Source organism: Garra rufa, chromosome 17 (assembly GCF_049309525.1).
Source record: "Garra rufa chromosome 17, GarRuf1.0, whole genome shotgun sequence".
Taxonomy (NCBI): domain Eukaryota; kingdom Metazoa; phylum Chordata; class Actinopteri; order Cypriniformes; family Cyprinidae; genus Garra; species Garra rufa.
The window spans coordinates 13,136,907-13,159,216 of record NC_133377.1 but is presented as its reverse complement, the minus strand read 5'-3'; the positions used below and the strand labels follow the sequence as shown (position 1 = coordinate 13,159,216).

The 22,310-nt window shown below is 35.2% G+C and overlaps 1 protein-coding gene across 3 annotated transcripts in view; it reads left to right on the top strand.

The window, feature by feature from the left end:
- rnf19a (ring finger protein 19A, RBR E3 ubiquitin protein ligase) overlaps nt 1-22,310 on the top strand; it is a 73,377-nt gene that overhangs the window by 26,486 nt on the left and 24,581 nt on the right. For all 3 annotated transcript variants that reach the window (XM_073821803.1, XM_073821804.1, XM_073821802.1), the window contains exon 2: nt 11,411-12,272. In XM_073821803.1, coding sequence (XP_073677904.1) covers nt 11,411-12,272 — 862 coding nt within the window. The remainder of the gene's footprint in view (nt 1-11,410; nt 12,273-22,310) is intronic.

Genomic DNA, 22,310 nt, shown 5'->3' with positions numbered 1-22,310 from the left:
TGTAATGTTCATATGATGTTTCTAAACAGCATACCACACTGGTTAGACAAGGTAGGTGTGTTGTGGGAATGCTTTCAACATCGTCAGATGTTTTGCATCACAGCTCTCAAATCAGTTTCATTTCATCCGATGTGCTTTATTTCTCCTCGTCAGCTCAACCAGCAAATGTCGATTTTAAAATAATAAGAGCTTTTTTGTGCATACCAGTCAGTGTTATCTGGACTAGACTAAACCCATGGAGCAGAACAGTGCAGATGTTATCTGTGCTTAACTATTGTGTTGTGTTGGGAATACGATGAACTCCAAATGAGAGTAATGTACCTGTTAATGGTGTCTTATCTTTCTTGAGTGTTATCAGCTTGCTGTTGCATTTTTCTCAAGGGCTCATACATGTCCGTACGTGTGTTTTGTCAAGTCACCAGAGTGGAATTGGATGTATTTTTGGTGCACACAGGAAATCAGCATTGAACACACATTCAAACGTATGTTAGGCTGAATATATGTTTATATAAGGTTAATTATTCTAAGTGTTCCCGCTCTTCCTTCTGTTGTTATACGGGAACAACCTGGAACAGTCATTTATCTCAGTTTCCTTGTATTGCATAAACACACATGGAGCTATTGGCGTCTGCTGTTAATAATAATCCCTGAAACTTGCTCAGGTCATGTGCACCAATGTTTATTAGACTAATAAATGTATTATTTAAAGTAATTACAAACAATTATTTTTCCAGGTGTAGCAAAAATATCATATCACAGCTTTTTCAGAAATATCACCATTTTATCACGATTCTTTGTCATGTTGATTTTACTATTTTGCAAGTTGTCTGAGCAGCACAGCCAAACTAATTTCCCTATTTTAAAAACAAAGCCTTGCATGATAACAAACTATAAAATAAAAGAATGGCAGATGTTTAGGCCAAATTGAGCAAAGATAAGATTTTTAAATATTTTTTTTTTAAATAAGAACAAAGATAGCCTACATGTTACAAATGCACATAATATACAAATTGAATTAACAAATATAAAAATAAAACAGTATATACATAAATTATACATTTGACTTTTTTTTTTAAAGCAACTGTTTTATGGTTCTTCAGTCAAGAGCAGTGAATTATTTTTCTTTGTGTTTTGTTAGCCTACCATCACCCAAAAATGACATTTCTGTCATTTACTCGCTCTCAATTTTTAAATTTTATTATTATTTTTTTTTTTTACATAAAACTTGTTGAACATTAAAACTTGTTTTGAAGAATGTGGGTAACCAAACAGTTGCTGGTCCCCAGTTACTTCCATAGTATTTTATTTTCCCACTATCAAAGTCAGTGGGGACCAGCTACTGTACTGTTATCTACATTCTTCCAAATGTATTTTGTGTTTAGCACAAGAAAAAAAAAATTATAGAGGTTTGGGACAAGTGAGTGAGTAATTTTTTTTTTTTTTTTTTTTTTTTTTTTTGGGAAGTGTCCTTTTAATGACAATCAGCAGCATGTTTAGTTCTGTCACTTTAAGAGCTGCACGCATCTAATGTCTACAGGCACGCATCCGTTTTTCTCTCAAATGTTTATTTTCACTTTAGACAACCAGCTGTGTTTATATGCAATCCTTGCGTGGTTTTGACAGTATTAGCGAATCAGATGTGAAACATAGCTTAGTCCAGTAATCAGGCGCTATTTGACAGGACTTTAAAAGACTTTAAAGCAACACCAAAGAACTTCGCTCCCTCTACAGGTTGGAAGCGGATTTGTCCATTACCGCTGTCGTAAATAATTTAGCCTACCGTTGTGTCACATGCACGTTATTTGTTTGGAGGCTATCCAGGACCGGCTTTGGAAATAACGATGTCCAGTGACAAGGTAGAGTATGTTGCATGACTTTATGAAAGTATGGAAACGAAATAAAACATAATAATTACATTGTTTGCTATTTATTTTAGCCGTAAAGCAAGTCGCATTTGTAGTCTCATTTGAACTACAAAACCGCTACCCTATGACCCAAACTTACATAGTGCTGTTATGGCCGATAGAGGGCCGCAAAGTGAATGCGGAAGTGCCGTTTCACCCTGTTATGAGTTGATGAACCACTGACACGAGTTCGGAAACATTATTTTAAGGTAAAAAAAAAAAAAAAATTCTTTGGTGTTGCTTTAAAGCACATGCAAATAATGTATGTTGTGTTGTACAGTATATTAAGATGGAGACATGCTGTAGCACAATACTACGATATTTTTTCCAAAGCAGATCGTGAAAACATTTTAATCGTCCACGATCAAAAATCGTCATATCGCACACCGATATCCAGGTGACATAGTTTATTAGTGTAACTGTATTATATTAAAGATGTATAGTGTTGGAACATTATTTGGTGCACTTTTGCAATCTTGAATTTGCCACAGGCTTCGAAATCTCATTGGACATGCCACCTAACTTTGTTAGCTAGTCGAATAGTTCAAATATATACTGTACACCTTATAATAATAACCAAACTCAGTATTGCTGCATCCCAGTTTGCTACTTATAAAAGTAGTCAAACCAAAATTTCTTCAGACACTTTTAATATTTCTCACATTATCACAGTTTATTCGCTATAGTTAGAAAATTATAATAAATATGACAAGAACTCAAGGGTTAAACTGTAGCGGAACAAATTCATCTTGATAATTTCAGAACACTTTATAAAGTATGTAAAAAAACATGGTCAAATCAAATTTTTATTAATTTTACTGGTAGTCCACTGAAGAATTTTTGGGTATAATATATCAGTTTACTTTATTTTGCTATCCTCCCTTACATAAATTAACCATAGTGTCCTGCATCCACTAGTAAAAGAAATATACAATTTTTTATCTGGTGTCTGAATAGTTTTTGGTTTGACTGTATGTACTCTTTTGTGAAGAAAAACACATACTTTTAAATTTATTGCAGAAATTGTATTTAATTCATATTTTAGGGCCATATGAAATCCGGTTTTCCCTCAAAATCTGTTTTATTTGTATTTTTTCGCAAATTTTTTTTTTTTTTTACTTTTTAGTTTTTCTGGGCTCTGTTTTAATGGTGGAATCAATTTTTATAAATCAAAAAGCATGTTTAATTAAGTGAAATCATAAAACGTACACAATTTATCAGCAATTCATTAAAAGTTAAACAGAAATTACATTTTTGGGGCCCTATAATTTTTTACCAAATTATTTATTTTTCAAATTTTCCTTTTTATATTAGAAAAACAATTAAATTTATTATCATTATTATTTATTTATTTATTTATTTATTTATTTATTTATTTATTTATTTTTCTTTTAGAATGAATGAAGGCAAACAAAGTGTGGCTTACAGTTAAAATTAAAACGTGGAAGAAAAATGCTGATTATTTATTATAAAAATAAAAAATAATGTTTTAGTAATAACTTTATTATTTATAGTAGTACTGTTATTACATTAAGTAATATATTTGTTGCAGTTTCAATTTTGATGGGTTGCTGTGAATACCTTTAAGTTCTGTTTTTATATGATGTGATTTTTCTCAAATGAAATGGTAAAATCCTAATGAAGTGACTCTCAGAGCAGTTCTAGAGATTATTTATGTTCACATACTCATATTGATTATTTGATTTTATTCATTCATCCCTAATTTACCAAATTCCATGACATTGGCTATACAATAAAGTACATTTTTATGACTGGATTCCGCCATTCTGTTAGGGTCCTAATATCTGCATAACATGTCTTTAAAAGTTAATGGCCAAATGTATATTTTATGAAATTTTAAAATAGTTGCAAATGATTTATAACACTGATAACACTAAAACAGTGTTTTCCATCAGGTTAGATATTGATTACTAATCACTCAAGCCCCTTTACCCAAACCTTTCTGCTTAACTTTTGGTCTCACACATTTTGTATATGTTTTTCATTATTGCTCTGGGAATTGTGCATCACAATTCCTATCAAACTTTGTGTAATGCCCGAAAACAAAGGTGTCATTGATTATAAAGTGGAACTCATTTGGCTGACTATCTGCTTCCTTTAAACACATTTGTGTTTTGAATGAAGAGTGAAAAACCCCAGCTGGAAAGTGTGTGTGTTTGCACAAGGAGGTTAAAGTATTTCTGGTATGGCTCAGAGGCAGCAGAGAGTCTTGGATCATAAAGAGAAAGAAACATCTCATGCAAATTGCCAAAGAGGCCAGAGTGTGGAAAACACCTTATTTTAGTCATTAAGTAAATGTCCTGTTATTTCTGCGGCTTCTCATGTGACTCTCCGCAGCGTTTTTGGGAAGCTCAGATGATTCATGCCAGTGTCTCTTCCTCATTCTGTTGAGGCTGACACTTTTTATTGTGCTGCATGTGATACGATCACACCTATTCACTTGCAAAACACTTTCTGTGTGCTAACTAAAGTATCTTGCTGCACCCACACTGTGGTACGTTTCACCCGCAGACATTCATTTAGATGTGAAACCAAATTAATTTTCTTCTGAAACGCGAGCTCTCGGGCTCGGCGGCCTCTCTGGTGTGTTTGTGAAAGGCCTGCAGGCAGGGTGAGGAGACGTATCTATGAATGACCAGAAGGTTCCTCATTCTCTTCCCTGTCTCATTCTGCTCCGTCTCAGGTTTCTGCCCATCACGGTTTCTGTGGCTTTCACTGGCATGCAGTAGTTTCGTCTCTCCTGTTACAGTGTCCGTGATGTCACGTCCTGTTCAAAAGTGGTTCTGCAGTATTTTGGTAATTGTTTCATTACTGTGAACTTGCTGTTTTCAGCCTTTCATCAACTTTTCCACTGAGTCAGTGCTTCTCAAAACACATCTTGGCAGTGTTTAATGTTTTCAGACAGCAGGAATCAATTGCAGCCTTCAAACTTGCTGCTCACATGAAATTCATGAAACAAACACTAAAAAAGGACAGTTGCTTTAAAGCCATAGTTCACCTAAAAATGAAGTTTTGATGTTTATCTGCTTCCCCCCCAGGGCATCCAAGATGTAGGTGACTTTGTTTCTTCAGTAGAGCACAAACAAAGATTTAACTCAAACCGTTGAGGTCTGGCAGTCATATAATGGGCACCAAAACTTTAAGAGTAAAAAAAAAACACACACAGACAAAATCAAATTAACACGTGCGATACATCAAGGTCTTGAGACACATAACGATCAGTCTTTGCAAGAAACTGAACAGTATTTATATCGTTATTTACCTCTGATCCACCAGAACGTTCAGCTGTTTGGAGCTCTTTCACAATATCTGGCAATGTAGTAGGTGAAAAGTCATATTCCCAGATGAGTTTGCACAAGAAAACGTAATCTTTTAGTTTTTAATCTGTTGCCAGAAACAAGTAAGCACAAGTAATTACCATTTTGAGATGCTAATATGCACTATGTAAACAATGAGTGACATGTACGCGCGACAGATTGCTTCCACGTGCATCTACTATGGCAGATCACGTTGACGCATCACGCGTCGGCTGTTGTGAATGCACTCAGGAGGGTAGAATGTTGCGGTGAATCAGAGAAAAATACCTGTTTTCTATTTAAATATGCTTCAGTCACATGATCCTTCAGAAATCATTCTAATATTCTGTTTTGCTGTTCAAATTGTTAAAAACAGCTGAGTCGATTTTTTTTTTTTTTTTCGGGTTTCTTTGAATAGAAAGTTCAGAAGAACAGCATTTATCTGAAATCGAAATCTTTGTAACATTATAAATGTCTTTTATCATCACTTTTGATCAATTTAAAGGAACACCCCACTTTGTTTTGGAAATACTCATTCTTCAACTCCCCCCGAGTTAAGTTTTACCATTTTGAAATCCATTCAGCCGTTCTCCTGTTCTGGCGATATCACTTTTAGCATAGCTTAGCATAAATCATTGAATCCTATTAGACCAATAGCATCGCGTTCAAAAATGACCAACGATTTTCGATATTTGTCCTATTTAAAACTTGACTCTTCTGTAGTTATATAGTGTACTAAGACCGGCAGAAAATGTAAAGATGCGGTTTTCTATCGATATCGATATTTTTGACAACACTAGTGCATTGTGCAGCCTTATTCCACATACACCTTTTCTAATTTTACTTACTAAAATCATTAATTGACAAAGAAATGTACTAATCGGTTTCTTTTTTTTATTGCAAATGGTTGCACCTAAAATGAAAAATTGTAATAAATATATTGACATCTGAAAAAATGTAGAATGTTTTGTTTCTCAAGACCTCAATGTATCATCACGAGCCACAGGTTTAACTTAGTTTTATCTTTTCTTTTTTTTTTGTACTTACTCTTAAAGATTTGGTAACCATTGACTGCCATTATATGACTGACAGACTGCAACGGTTTGAGTTAAGTCGTCTTTTGTGTTCTACTGAAGAAACAAAGTCACCTACATCTTGGATGCCCTGGGGGTAAGCAAATAAACATCAAATTTTCATTTTTGGGTGAACTATCCCTTTAAGTATGTATTTAGTATTTCAATACGTTTTGCTGTAGGATTAGGACTTGGGTTTACTTTAGGGTTGGTTGTGGATAATTTTCTGTTGGTACTGTAGTAGGTACAAGTAATAAAAAAAAATTATTTATTTATTTTACAAGCAAAGTCAAAAACATTTATAGTTATAACGGCAGTGGTTGATGAGCACCAGTTAGTAATTCTCCTAACCCATAAAGGGTGAAGTACATGCATCATGTTTCCGTTTCATTTGGGTTTTGAGTGAAAGTCATGATGACTTGTGGTTCAGTGAGTGAGTCAGGTGTTAATTGAGTAACCACTCTCATTTAGTGAATGATTCATTATTAGGGCTGCTCGATATGGAGGACAAATACAACTGATTTGATACAGTAGCTGGAAAAAATGACGTTATCCAAATATGGACTTTGTTTTTATTTCTGGGTAAAGAAAACCACTCCTGACTATTTAAAGTGTAGAACCAGTCGTTTACTGAAGTGGCATTCTGTAAAATGTTTTATCTTGCATTCAGCTAAAAGGTTAAAAATATAAATACTGTCATTATTTACTCCACCCTCATGTGGTTACAAACCTGTTTTAGGATTTCTGGAAATATAGTTTGTTTCACAGAAGGAAAAAGTCATAATGACATGAGGGTGAATAAGATGATGATTTATGTTGTTTAAATTTTTATTTTTGGATGAACTTTTTTTTAAAGACAGTCAGAAATCTAAACACAGGATGCAATAAGCAATTTACATTTTCACAATAACATCTTCAACATTAGGGTAAACAAATGGTGGAGAAAATTAAATAGTAATTCATAATAAAAGTGGTATAGGTGTATGGCCTTGAGCAAAATTAAATATCAAAATAAATAAGTAAAATAAAAAAATAATTTAATTAAAAGGATATATGCACTGCAGGTTAGCCATAAAAATTCCAAAAATAAAAGCTTAATGGTTTAAGGTTTAAAAAAAAAAAGTTTATTTTTCTAATAATTTTTTTTTACAGTCTAATAACATTTTTATTTTTATTTATGTTTTTATTTAAACAGTATAGATTGTTCTCATTGTCTCCAGAGTGAAAACTTTTATTTTATTTTATTTTTTTTTTGCAGATAAATCACCCAATAATTCTAGAATTATAAATTCTTTCTAAATAGAGCTATTCAGGTCATCTAGTGATTTAATAAACACTACCAGTCAAAAGTTTAATTTTCTCTCAGGGTTCGTATGGGTGCTTGAATTCCTTGAAAATGCTTGAATTTTAATGTAGTGTTTTCAAGGTTTGAAAAATGCTTGGATTTTGGATGAAGTGCTTGAAAGTGCTTGAATATGCAGTTGCATCGGTTTCATATTAATTCGCTTTCATACTTAATAGTTATTTTTTGTTATGCTTATAATATGTAAAAGAAAGAAAAGAAAAAAACAGCTCCGCTCGAGTGTGCACGTGAGGCTGTAGTGTGATCTGCCGGTCTTTCTTGATGCGCGCCCTCTGATGGAACAGAGCGGTAGATAAAACATGCCAGTTATCAGGAGGTTGTTGCATCAGTCCTCGATGGCATGAAAACGACAAATAAGAATTATGTTTAAAACGAGAATTTGGGGATCGCAAAATTGCCAGCCTGATGTCCCGGGGCTATTGTGTTTTCCAGTCGGGCTGCTAGAATGTTTCACCGGACTATCTTAAAGTAGAGGGCTCGTGCGGGTCATTACAAACTCATCAATTTAGCCTTATCAAAGTTAAGGCCATACAAAGTTTTAAATGTATTAAATAGTATAAGAAAAGGCTTAATTATAAGTTTAAGAGTTAGGGACGGATATACGAGAATCGCGATAGGGCTGGATAAAACTTCAAAAGGCAATGATATCATATTGAATAAACATACACACTGCACGTTTCAAAGTCAAAACGCGGCACGGATGTCTTTATATGAATGTTTCTGAAGGGAACCGGCTGTCCTCAGAAACGTGTTGTTGGCATTTTCATTTCATGTCTGATAAAACTGCATTAATGCTGATTTGTGTACAGCCGTTACTAGGAAACCGTAATATTTCAGCGCTCCTAAAGCGCCCCCTCGTGACAGGGAATGAATTTGCGAATATTCAGCTGTTTAGCAAGATTATTACAAATATTGGCCCATGTTTTTATGCAGCAAACACATAAGAGTTGTAAATGTAAAAGTTATGTGCTTTCTAAAAATCTAAACAATTGAGACAGTAATATTTATGTTTTAAATAAATTATACTTGATATATCAATTTTAAAGGTATAAAGGATGAAATGCCATTGTATAAGATGTTTTGTTCTTGTGAAAATCTGAATTATAAATCATGTCATTTTATGGCTTAATGTTACTGTTCATTGTTCAACCCAACTACAGTGTTCATTTTACTTGTGCAGCTCTTAAAAAGGGTCATAAATTGCCTTAAATTGATATTTAAAAATTCTGTAATACACTGTGAAAATAGTGAAAAAAAATACCTTGATATTTGTGAATAGGAAATCAGGTAGGAGTCTAAATGTCAATCAAAAATATTTTCAATGTTTAAAATATGGTCTTTTTTCATTTGGGCCAGTTAAATTTTATTATTAATTTTATAGTGTCTTTTTGACTACCTTTTAGTACTTTTAGGCTGGAATGTGAAATGTATTTGTGAAAATCCTTCAAGTTTTAGAAAGTTTTCAAGTTTTATAATTTTAGTTTATCATATTTTTTTACAGTCATTTTATAGCAGTCATTAATGTATTACCATAGACATTGCCCTACTCCACTCATACAGTATTACTTTTATTTGTGCAGGTCTTAAAAAGCCTTTAAATTTTATTTTTAAAATACTACAGATACTCAGTAAATTATATAAATTATATATTTTAAATTATATAATTTGTATATTGAATGTTGACTATTTATATGGGGCAATGTTATATGCAATCTAGACAGTTGTTTTTTAATAGCACAATAACATTTGATTTAAAATTTATAACTCATGTATTAGGGCTGTATACCTTGGAGAACCTGGCGATACGATACATACCTCGATACACAGGTCTCGATTCGATACGTACCTCGATACAGAGCTGTCTCGATATGATTTGATACAATGTGACACGATTCGATACGATTCAATAAAAATACATGCGCCAGAGCCAATTAGTTAATGCTGAACACATTTACTCAACAAACAGAGCTCTGCATTTTTCTTCAATTTATTGAAGACAAAAGTGCATTATAACAAAGTGCATTTTGCTTAAATATTTGCAACTTTAAGTGCTCTGATTAATTGTACACAAATTGTTTTATTCTGGAAATTACCACAAGTTAACATTTAACTTTCCAAGGGTACAGTCTGAGCTCACACAAGCACAAAATCTTCTTATTATTCTTAACTTCTTATTAAATCTTCTTATATTTCACTATGAAATCACTTAAATGCTACATCTTGCTTTAACATTTGGCACAACAACAAATCTACCTCATAACAGGATGGATTTTTAAAATCTTACGTCTAAACCAGGTTTGTCCTCAAAAAGGCAGGTTGAACAAAAATCACTGCAGCAACAAAACAATAACCTGAGGATACTCTTGGTAATGCTAGCTTTATCCTATGACTTAAGATTTTTGTTCAAAAACAGAAGTTGGTCAACATGCTTTGAACTTAGTACACTTCTCTGTGCTGTTACTCCGTGAGTTTTTTTAAATTCGCGGGCGCCGCTGCGCCCCCTAATGGCTGGGCGTAGTATCGATACTAAGGGCTAGAATATCGATACTGTATCTTTTTTTCTTATATCGGTATGTATCTAAGAATCGATATTTTGAGCACACCCCTATCATGTATGTGAATATGTAATTTGCCACAGTGCTGGAAAATCTTGAAAATGTACCTTGAAAGTGCTTGAAAAGTGCTTGAATTTTACTTTGGAAAAGGTGTAAGAACCCTGTTCTCTGCTCACTAAGCTTGCATTTATTTGATCCAAAGTGCAGCAAAAAATAAAAAATTAAAATATTTTTACTATTTAAAATAACTGTACTATTTAAAACTAAAATGTAATTTAATCCTGTGATTTCAAAGCTGAATTATTAGCATCATTACTCCAGTCACATAATCCTTCAGAAATCATTCTAATATTCTGATTTGCTGCTCAAAAAACATTAATATTTTGAAAACAACAGAGTAGAATTTTTTTTTTTTTCAGGTTTCTTTGAATAGAAAGGTCAGAAGAACAGCATTTATCTGAAATGGAAATCTTTTGTAACATTATAAATTTCTTTATCATCACTTTTGATCAATTTAAAGTATCCTTGCTAAATAAAAGTCTTAATTTCTATAATTTCTTTCCCTAAAAAAATTAAAAAACAACTCCAAGCATTTGCATAGTATAGTGTATAATGTTATAAAAGCTTTTAATTTCAGATAAATGCTGATCTTTGGATCTTTTTATTCATTAAAGAACCCTGAAAAAATGTACTCAACTGTTTTAAATATTGATGATGATAATAATAGATATTTCTTCAGCAACAAATCAGCATATTAGGATGATTTCTGACAGATCATGTGACACTGAAGACTGGAGTAATAATGCTGAAAATGTAGCTTTGATCACAGGAATAAATTACATTTTTAATATATTCAAATACAAAGCAGTTATTTTAAATAGTAAAAATATTTCAGATTTTTACAGTTTTTGCTGTGCTTTGGATCAAATAAATGCAGGCTTGGTGAATCTTACTGTTCAAAAAATTGACTATTCCACATACATCTTTTCTCATTTTACTTATTAGAATCATGAATTAATATGAAGAAATGAACGAAACGATTTCTTTTTGTATTGCAAATGGTTGCACCTAAAATGAAAAATTGTAATTATAAATATATTGAAAATAATGTAGAATCAGTATAAAATGAGCTCTTCTGTCTTCCACTGTTAGATGTGCAGTGTATCTCACTCTGCCATGTCTCTTTGTTTCTTCACAGATCAGGTCGAGATCCAGCCTGGTGACTCCAGACTGACCCGTGTGTCCCAACTTGAGCTGCCTGGCTCAAGGGAGCAGCTTGCAGAGAGTTCACCGCCATGTCTTAACACCTCACGCTCCCCTCTGAAAACCCTGTCCCCCCTTCCCTCTCTCTCCCCTCCCTCCCCCTCCTCCTCTTCCTCCTCCTTCTCCCCTCCTGCCCTCCCTGTAGAAGCTTCCCAGTCCTTTAGAAACCACAGTGCCTCCTCTGGAGAAATGAGTCTGCATCAGCCGCAGCAGCAGCAGGGGTCCGAGAGGGACCTTCCCTCCGCCGCCTCGTCCGTCAGTCTGCCCTCTGTACGGAAGACACCTAAAAAGCGGCGCATCTCGCTGCGTTCGCTATTCCGCCGGCGCTGTGGGGACCCCAAATCCCGCAAGTCACGGGCGCTGGCCGCCGGAGTGGACGGCATCGCCAGCGTGGAGAGCGTGCACTCAGAAATGTGCCAGCAGCAGGACCACGCCTCGGCGCTTTCCGTACCCGGTGTGGCCTCCACCTCATCTTCATCTTCCTCATCCTCAGCCTCCACCTCTGAGCTGCTGGAGTGCCCGCTGTGCCTGCTGCGCCACACCAGAGACCGCTTCCCAGACATCATGACATGCCACCACCGCTCTTGTGCCGACTGCCTCCGACAGTATCTGCGCATCGAGATCTCTGAGAGCAGGGTCAACATCAGCTGCCCAGAGTGCTCTGAGCGCTTCAACCCCCACGACATTCGCATGATACTCAACGACCGCGTGCTCATGGAGAAATACGAGGAGTTCATGCTGCGCCGCTGGCTGGTGGCCGACCCCGACTGCCGCTGGTGCCCTGCTCCGGACTGCGGGTAAGCACACTTTTATTAAAATTTTATTTTACTTTTTTCTACATGGGCCATTCCGCACGATTGGATTGGAAGTCAGAGTTGGAAACATCATTTTCCTTAAATTTTGTTGTATGCAAATTGTATAATATACAAGGTACACATTTCTATTAATTGTGCAGTTAATTCTCATTGTATTTTCAGAAAGTTTTGGAATATTTGTCCTCTCCCCAAATTTGTCACTAGCGAAACACAGTTATATATATAAATTAATAAGTGTTATATTGACCTATTAGGATTTTGCTTACATCTACATTGTAAATAGAGGTCGACCGATGTATCTGTTTTGCCGATTAATCGGCACCGATAGTTGATTGGCGGAACTATGGGTTATCGGCAAAAATCCATGCCGATAGTTTTTCTGGGTTGCGTTCTTTGCTGAAGCTGCTCATGTTCTGCTCCGCTGTCATAGAGTATGAGGGGTTAAGTCCGACACCAAAGTTTAATGCCAGGATTGTTTGTTACCATCAAGCTGGTCATATTGTTAGCCAGCAAAGTTGCAGATTTAAAGACGTGAGGTGATCATTCTGTGTTCACACAAACTGTGTTCATTCAGCCGACAGAAATCCTGCTGCAACACAGCACGCCATTCATAATTTTACATTACATCATATCTGTCCTAAATCGTTGTTAATGTTCAAAGACTTCACCCTGAGCTGAAGATTGAGTATTGTGCATTTCAGCTAAACATTTGTATTTCTGTAGCTCTAATAAAGTCTGTATGTTTCAAATAGAGCTATAATTTATGTTTTAGCCTTTTCTTCAGGCTGCGGAAGCATGGGTTTGCATCTTGTTACGCACTTTATTTCACATATTTTAATAATTGATCAACAAAAATATGTATTAAAAATTAAGATAAAAATTATACAAAACGAAATTCGTTTAAGGGATTTTCCACAAATAAAAACGTTAGGGCTGTAACGATACGCGATATGAAACCGAAATCGCGACACTCAGATCCACGATCCTGTGTCGCGGTGTGATAAGGGAGAATCGTGACACACCCCGTGACTACCTTTCCAATCATGTGACGCCTGCCTGCAAAAGTTGAGCTAGTTGAAAAAGAACGTGAGGAAACATGGCAACCAACCCAGAGATTGCTAACCCTCCCTCCTCATTTAAGTCAGCAGTATGGCAACATTTTGGAGCTGTATGATCCATAAAATACGGAGAAAGGCTATTAATAAAGAAAAAAATGTCCAGAAAATGTGTGTAGTATAGCCTGCGCAGTAAAAATACAATTATGTGTAAAATGTCATAGTAAACTGTGTCTGACATGAAAACCACACTAGTCATTGTCCCATAAAACGACAAATAGCAAATAACACATAGTATTTTCATTACGTTTCATTTATTTTGTTTTTGTAAAGTAAAATGAGACCTTGTTGTTTGCAATACGTTTACCCCGAGACCGTGTCGCAAACACCAGCTCGACCGCAAAACACTTTCACTATGAGAGAAAGCGGCAGCCGCTTAGAGATTCCACCGCTTGATGCGTCCCATGTGAAATGGCTTTTAAACGGTCTTCAGACAGAGCGCGAACACAGGCACGGGACCGTTTGAGAGCAGCGTCAGCGTGTACCGGATTGAGTCCAAAGAGCAAATACCTGTGCATGTCACCCGCACTGCACCTGACAGATAAATATTATTCCACCGTTACGTCAGTTATAGCGGTTCACCCGTCGGGTAGGACTCTGTTTCGCACACGCATAGAATCTTGCATCGCTAGCAGGTTGAAAGACTTTGACATCTTGACAATTTTATCACTATCATGTTAAATTAAAAAAAAATTCAGTGACAGACAGACTTTATCAGTTGTTCATTTTAATACAGAAGGTTTTTATTAAACCTTAAATTGTGACTAAAACTGATTGAAATTAATTTTTTTTAAATAAATCTGTTGTTTGATTTTGTTTCATGTTTTAATTTTTGTTCACAATATCGGGATACGTACCGTATCGTGACCTAGGCATATCGTTACACCCCTAAAAAAAACGTACAAAGTGGTCAAAAATTGTGTCTGACCCGTCCAATGCATACCACATCCTTTATGACATTTACAAATTACACAAACTTCTTTCGTAATTAACAGATTAAACTGAAACAAAACACAAACAAATAATATTTAAACATAAATGTAAAACAGAAAACACATTTTCTTAAATGGCTACAACAATATAGAACGCACTTTCTCTTTCCTTTTGATCTGTTGTTTAAACTAATCTTTGCCGCTTTTTTGATCATTCTTGAAGTAAACATTTGCCTACATTTGAACTACACGTGACGCGTCCTGTGTGTGTGATACCTGTGAGTTGTCCGTGCAACGCAGCGCTGCACTTTTGCCCGGTTTCATTAAGGGTGGGTGAAAAATCGATTCGGTATCCGCCAGTGTGGTCCAACCTAGCTATCGGTATCGGCAAAAACCAATATCGGTCGACCTCTAATTATAAATATACTTTTTGCTGTTTTATTAAAAAATTTTCAGAGGTAAATCAATAACAATTACATTTGTAACTTTCAAGTGTGATTAATGAGATTTGTTGTATTTTGAATCCAATTTTTCTTGGTTAAAGGCAAAAACTGAATAATTTCAAACTTAAGGATTCATGAGTTTGGATATACCTTGAACCAAACACTGTCATATTGGTTGATAATTCAGTATACTTTATTTTTGATAAAACATTGCATGTCAGTAAATTTTCGGTAGTGACAGTAATGACAGTTTTGGTAGCGACCACATCACATTGCAGAATGTTAACCCACATACTAAAACACACTAAAATACTAAAAAATTGCATAACTGTACTAGAATTGTGTTTAAAGTTGTTACGGTAGTGACCGTTTTATGGGATAACACCCAAAAACCAAAACTTCACCAAATATTTTGGCCGTGACAATTTTATGGTATAACACCAAAAACAACAATGTACTGTTCAATAATGGTGCGTTTATCACCTTTAACCCTATGATTATTCAGGTAGGGTAAGGACAGTCAAATCTAGCCAAAACCAAAAGTTACTCACCTGCCCGCAGGTTGCAGTCCTTCAGGAATGACGTAGAAGACTCCCCTTGTGGTTGTTCGTGGTTAAGGTTTATTTAATAGTTATAAGTAAAATCTCACGAGAGGCACTAGTAACAATAAAATTATTATTTATTGGTTACAATACAAAGCAGTTAAATGCAAAAATAAAATAAAAAAAATCAGCTAAGCTATTTGTTATATAATCAAACTTTTCAACAGCAATATTGGAGATGCTGACTGCATTAAGCGTAAGAGGATACCTGATACCCTAACGAGGGACGCTTAACAGCATCTCCAATATTGCTGTTGAAAAGTTTGATTATATAACAAATAGCTTAGCTGATTTTTTTTATTTTATTTTTGCATTTAACTGCTTTGTATTGTAACCAATAAATAATAATTTTATTGTTACTAGTGCCTCTCGTGAGATTTTACTTATAACTATTAAATAAACCTTAACCACGAACAACCACAAGGGGAGTCTTCTACGTCATTCCTGAAGGACTGCAACCTGCGGGCAGGTGAGTAACTTTTGGTTTTGGCTAGATTTGACTGTCCTTACCCTACCTGAATAATCATAGGGTTAAAGGTGATAAACGCACCATTATTGAACAGTACCGAAACTATACCAAATATTTTGGCCGTAACTGTTTTGGTCATGACAGTTTTATGGGATAACGGCCAAAAAAAACAGATGTCACTACCGAAACTTCACCAAATGTTACAGTTGTGACATTTTTATGGGATAATGCCCAAAAAACAAAGATATCACTACCGAAACTTCACCAAATATTTTGGTAGTGACAATTTAATTGGGATAATGCCCAAAAAAACAAAGGTGTCTCTACCGAAACTTCACCAAATATTTCGTTCGTGACAATGTTATGGTATAACACCAAAAACAAAGATGCCATTACCGAAACTTCACCAAATATTTAGTTCATGACAATGTTATGGTATAACACCAAAAACAAAGATGCCATTACCGAAACTTCACCAAATATTTTGGCCGTGACTGTTTTGGTCATGACAATTTTATGGGATAACGGCCAAAAAACAAAGATGTCACTACCGAAACTTCACCAAATGTTACACTTGTGACATTTTTATGGGATAATGCCCAAAAAACAAAGATATCACTACTGAAACTTCACCAAATGTTTTGGTAGTGACAATTTAATTGGATAACGGCCAAAAAACAAAGATGTCACTACCGAAACTTCAACAAATATTTCGGTCATGATTGTTTTGGTTGTGACAATTTTATGGGATAACGCCCAAAAACAAAAGTCACTACCGAAACTTCACCAAATGTTTTGGTCATAGCAATTTAATGTGATAATGCCCAAAAATCTAAAGTCACTACCGAAACTTCATCAAATGTTTTGTTCGTGACAATTTTATGGCATAACGCCAAAAAACTAATATCTTTACTGAAATTTCACCAACATTTCGGTCGTGACCATTTCGGTAGCGACAATTTTAAGGGATAACACCCAAAGAACAAAGATGTCACTATCGAAACGTCGTCAGATGTTTCAGTAGTGATTATTTTAGGTAGTTTTGAACCTAGCTCAAAGATGCTAATCAGCATGGTTAGCTAGTACAGTTCTGAACAGTTGTACACATATAAAAACTAAATGTTATGGAATAACTCCGAAAGAAGCGTCTTTAATCACAGAAAAATGGTGTTCAGTAGTGACATTCTTTAAAGTTACACAGTTTTTTCATACTTTTGAACAAATTTACCTCAAAATAATGGGGCCTGTCTACTAATCATGTAGCTATGAGAGAAAGGGACTTGTAAATATCTCCTGATCATAAATGTAGGGGTGTAGTTAAAATCAGTCTCCGCCTATGGACTAAAACACACACTGTTTCAGTAGTGACATGAAAATGTGGGTACACTTAAACATCTAAGACTTTAAATATTAAATGCTTTATATGTGTTTTTTGGTTGTGGGACAGCAGTTTAAGGCACCAATTCTGTAGAATGGTGTAATGGTTTTATATCTTTTTTTAATTCAGGTAATTTTCCAATTTTCATTGTATAATGATGGTGATATAACATCTGTGGATTGTTCACCCTATGTGGTATGCATTATGTCATCGATACAGCACAATGCTGACATCCTGTTGCTATAGCAGCATGATAGGAGTTGGGATTTCCATGATACATTTTTTTTTCCCTGCTTGGGTCTAAATGGCTGCTCCGGTTTTAACTGCATGGCTGTGATGTTGCCACAGCTGCTTTGTGTTGCCACAGCTGCTATGTCTGCATGTGTGTGTATTTGCTTATTTGTGGCCTGTTTGTTTTGGCACGTGAGTTTTAGAAGAACTAGAGGCCATGTGTGAATGTGAGCATTTATAAACAGCCTCTTACCTAAATTGACTTTAGCCAAGTCAATAAGTGCGTTTACATATTGCATGCATTTAATTACAAAAAAACTGTAAAAGCAGTAATGTTGTGAAATATTATTACAATTTAAATAAACTGTTTCAATTGTAATATATTTTAAAAATGCAATTTTATTCCTGTGATTCCAAGCTGATTTTTTTTATCATCATTACTCCAGTCTTCAGTGTCACATGATCCTTCAGAAATCATTATGATATGCTGATTTGTTGCTTTTCAGTGTTAAAAACACTTGTTTTTTGTGGAAACCATGATATGTGAACCATAAAAAAAATCGCACCTTTTTATTACTTTTTAAGCTTGCTGTCCCCAAGTTATGAAAGGTATTGTAAAAGTACTTAATGAATGTGTTGCAAAAGGGATAAATAATTAATTGTAAAGGAGACTCCAGAGAGTTTTGACTTGTAGCTTAATTATAACTGCAATTATCGGTCAGGGATTCAACTTCCCTCTTGAATCTCTTTATATTTGGCTCAGACTCTGAGCCAAATATATATAGAACGTCATCTGAAGTTAGCACAAGCCAAAGGCACAGTATTGTGTTGTGATCAGCGCTTTTGGAGGCCTGACACTGGTGACACTGTCACTTTGAATGGAGTCTTTTATCAGGCCAGTGGAGAGCCTGGCAGCAGATCTTGTCATGCTACGCACTCATCTCTGCACCAATCTGCACACAGCTGTGCCCTGAGTTTCAATGATAACACGACCTTTTGAGCTGCTTGTTTTCTCTTGTCCTTTTTCGTAATGGTTTACACTTGTTGATTTTCTCACTGGGTGCTATTATACACATCACTTGGGATGATATGTGTATTTGTTTGCACGATAAAGAGCTCTTTCCAGTTACATATTAAAAAAGTACCTAATTTTTCTGTGTAAAATCCTTGTTAGTGTGGAAAACAAGAACTAGTCTACATGTCATGGCAGGTTTGGTTACAGTTACATATATTTAGGTATGCTTTGATGGCTGATCGGAGAGGTATTTCTGAAAATGGATAAATAGCACCGCATGACAAGATAGAATACGCTTGCAACTGGGTTTTGTATTGTCCTGAAAGCTTTATGCTTGAGGGCTAATCATCAGATGCAGGTAAACTTGAGAAAAGTGAGTCATTATAACACAAGTTTTCCATAAGAACAGTGATAATAATCAGAAATGTTTCTTAAAGGAGCAGTTCACTTTCAGAAAAAAAATTTACAGTTAATGTACTCACCTCCTTGTCATCCAAGATGTTTATATCTTTCTTTCTTCAGTCGTAAGGAAATTGTTTTTTAAGGAAACATTTTAGGATTTCTCTTTATATAATGGACTTCTATGGTGCCCCCGAGTTTGAACTTCCAAAATGCAGCTTCAGATGGCTCTAAACGATTACAGTCGAGGAAAGAAGGGTCTTATCAAGCAAAACGATCAGTCATTTTCTAAAAAAAAATTACAATTTATATACTTTTTAACCTCAAATGCTTGTCTTGTCTAGCTCTGTGTGTACTCTGTGTAGAGATTAAAAGGTATATAAATTGTAAATGTTTTTAGAAAATAACTGATCGTTTCGATAGATGAGAATCTTCTTTCTCAGCTAAGATCATTTAGAGCCCTTTGAAGCTGCATTTTAAACTGCATTTTGGAGTTCAAACTCTGGGGCACCATAGAAAGTCCATTATATGGAGAAAAATCCTGAAATGTTTTCCTCAAAAAATATAATTTCTTTGCGACAAAGACATGAACATCTTGGATGACAAGGGGGTGAGTACTTTATCTGTACATTTTTGTTCTGAAAGTGAACTACTCCTTTAAGCAGCAAATCAGCGTACTAGAATGATTTCTGAAGAATTGTGTGACACTGAAAGACTACAGTAATGATGCTGAAAGTTCAGCTTTACATCACAGAAATAAATGACATTTTAACATAAATTCACATAGAAAGCAGTTATTTTAAATTGCAATAATGTCTCATAATTTTACTGTTTTTACTGTATTTTTGATCAAATAAATGAAACCTTGGTAAGCATAAGACACTGTTTAACGGCTGCTCAAAAAGTTTTGCCATTATAGAGGAAAAATTGCATTTTAAAATGTTATAATAGAAAATGGTTTTAAATTGTGGTAGTGTCATATGTGGTAGTTTCTGTGTTTTTGATCAAATAAATGCAGCTTTTGCAAGCATAAACTTTCAAAAAGTAGTGTATGTACTAGGGCTGTCACGATTCCTTGATTCATTTTAAGTAGAGATCGACCGATATGGGGTTTTCTACAACCGATGCCGATGCCGATGTTTAGAGGTCAGGGTCAGCCGATGGCCGATATGTGCTGCCGATTTTTAGGGCCGATATCTTGAAGTTCTCCCCTTTATTTGCATGCTAAAATGTCAATCTAAAAAGGATGCACATCATTTCTAAACTTTACATCATGAACAATGAACACAATGAACCATCTTGATTTTGTGCACTGCACAGTATTATTATAAAAGATTTAACCAAAGTTAACCAAACAAATCAAACTGACCAAGTATTAAATATATAAAACAGATAATATAAAAACTGTCAATAATTTACATAAAAGTTTAAGAGCTGAGATTAATGTTAAACTTTAAATGATTTATATACGTAACTGAGAGGACCTGCCAGCAGATGGCGGCAAGACCCTGATTTAATTAGTGAATCATATCATTCATTTGATTCGTTTGAACAGCTGATTCATTCCTGAATAAAGCAAATGACTCTCTTTATGAATGAGAAATTGAATCATTTCACTAGATTCGTTTAAAAACGCACGTTCATTCATAAACGAAACACCGCTGTTTAAATGGAGATGCACAGCGGCTCAGTTGTGACTTGTTTCAGAATACTTTTGACGACAAAAGAGAGCAAAATCTTATTTTTCACGATGAAATAAAGCAAAATCAGGCATTAGTGTAATCCGCCTGCCACCCACCCGCACTTATATTTTTCTCAGATTTAGCAAACCGCACGTGATCTTCCTATTACAATTATTCTAATTCTTAGTTTTACATGCTGATATGATGAATGGATGGTTCATTTTAACAGCTGATCTTCACATCGCTGCAGACTTACAGTGTGTATATATAGGCTTAATCACTCGTGCTTTTAAGCCAAATCCGTGCTGAAAAAAATAACTTTTACTTACATCTGAACGTGACCATAGGTATAAACTCGCAGTATCTGAGGTGACGGAGAGGACGGCGCGGTCAGGTGCAATCATCAAAATATATTTAAAAGGAAGCTGGCGCCACGGTCCTGACCACACAACTCAGGTTCAGATATTAGAAAATGTAGTTAATGTGTACATCATTATTGATTTATCTCATCCACGCGCGACCCACCCACAAGTTATAAGAATGCATTTTTTTTATTACCCGACCCAACCCGCGGATATAACCTCCTTCCGTGCATCACTGTCTCCGAGCGAGGCGGAGTAATCGCAATGCTGCATTGTTTGTGAGAGCCGCAGAGTGAAATTCTCTGACTCCAATACAGGAAAAATAAAACAGAACTTATAACACTGGGGCTAATATGTTAGCAAACAAGCTGCTGATCGTTTTAGACTACAGTCTTTAAACTTAACTGCAAACCTTTAACCAGCTGTAGCATTATGCCATTTACCGACGGTTCTATGCTTTCTTTCACTAAGTGAAAGCAAAACTTCATAGTTTACTAGTAATATATAGTACATATATGGCCATGGGTCTTTGAAATATCAGAATTTTATCCTTACCTTGATCTCTCAGAAATGTTATTGAATCTTACAAAAGTTTTGGCTTGGGGTCCTTCACAGCAGCGCAATACCGCACCAAAAACACGGGGCTGCCCGCAGACGTGCCTGACTTTAAATCGGCGCTACTAAACATGGATATCGGCCGATGCCGATATATTAAAAAATGGCAAATATCGGCGCAATATATCGGCCGGACGATATATCGGTCGACCTCTAATTTTAAGTACCTGATTATAAAAAATCCTTGATTGTATTTTTGCCCGTGTCAGAATACCGTGAAACACTAGACTGTGTGATATATTAAACCTGTTTAAAAATCGTCATAAAGCATAATGCTATTGTGAATTCACAAACGCTATGATTCAGTTAAATATAAGCAATGCAAGTTTAATATATGCACTTAATTGTTTACATGCATGTAGTTTTGTATGTTGCGTACTGTATGTGCATCTTAGAGCATTTGTTTAAAGTAAATGCTGCTCCACAAAAATAGTTATCATTTACATGTATAAAGCATCTCCAATTCCATCTCTGCATATTGCTGTGTGTTTGGGTTTATTATAATGTTCATCTGGTAACTCGGTATGTGTGCCATTTCATCAGATTTTTAAGGTAAATCATTTTATAAGCCTACGAAACTCAAGAGAATACATCAATATTTTTCTCAATATGCTAACTGTTCATCACGATTTCAAAACAAAAGCTCAAACCCTCAGAGTTTACATGTTTTGATTTCCACATATTCAATAAATTACAGTGGCTGTAGCATTTCTGTAAAGAAATAGCCAAATATTAAAGATTAAGTGGGCATTAGAATTAGATGTTGTTTAGTCAATC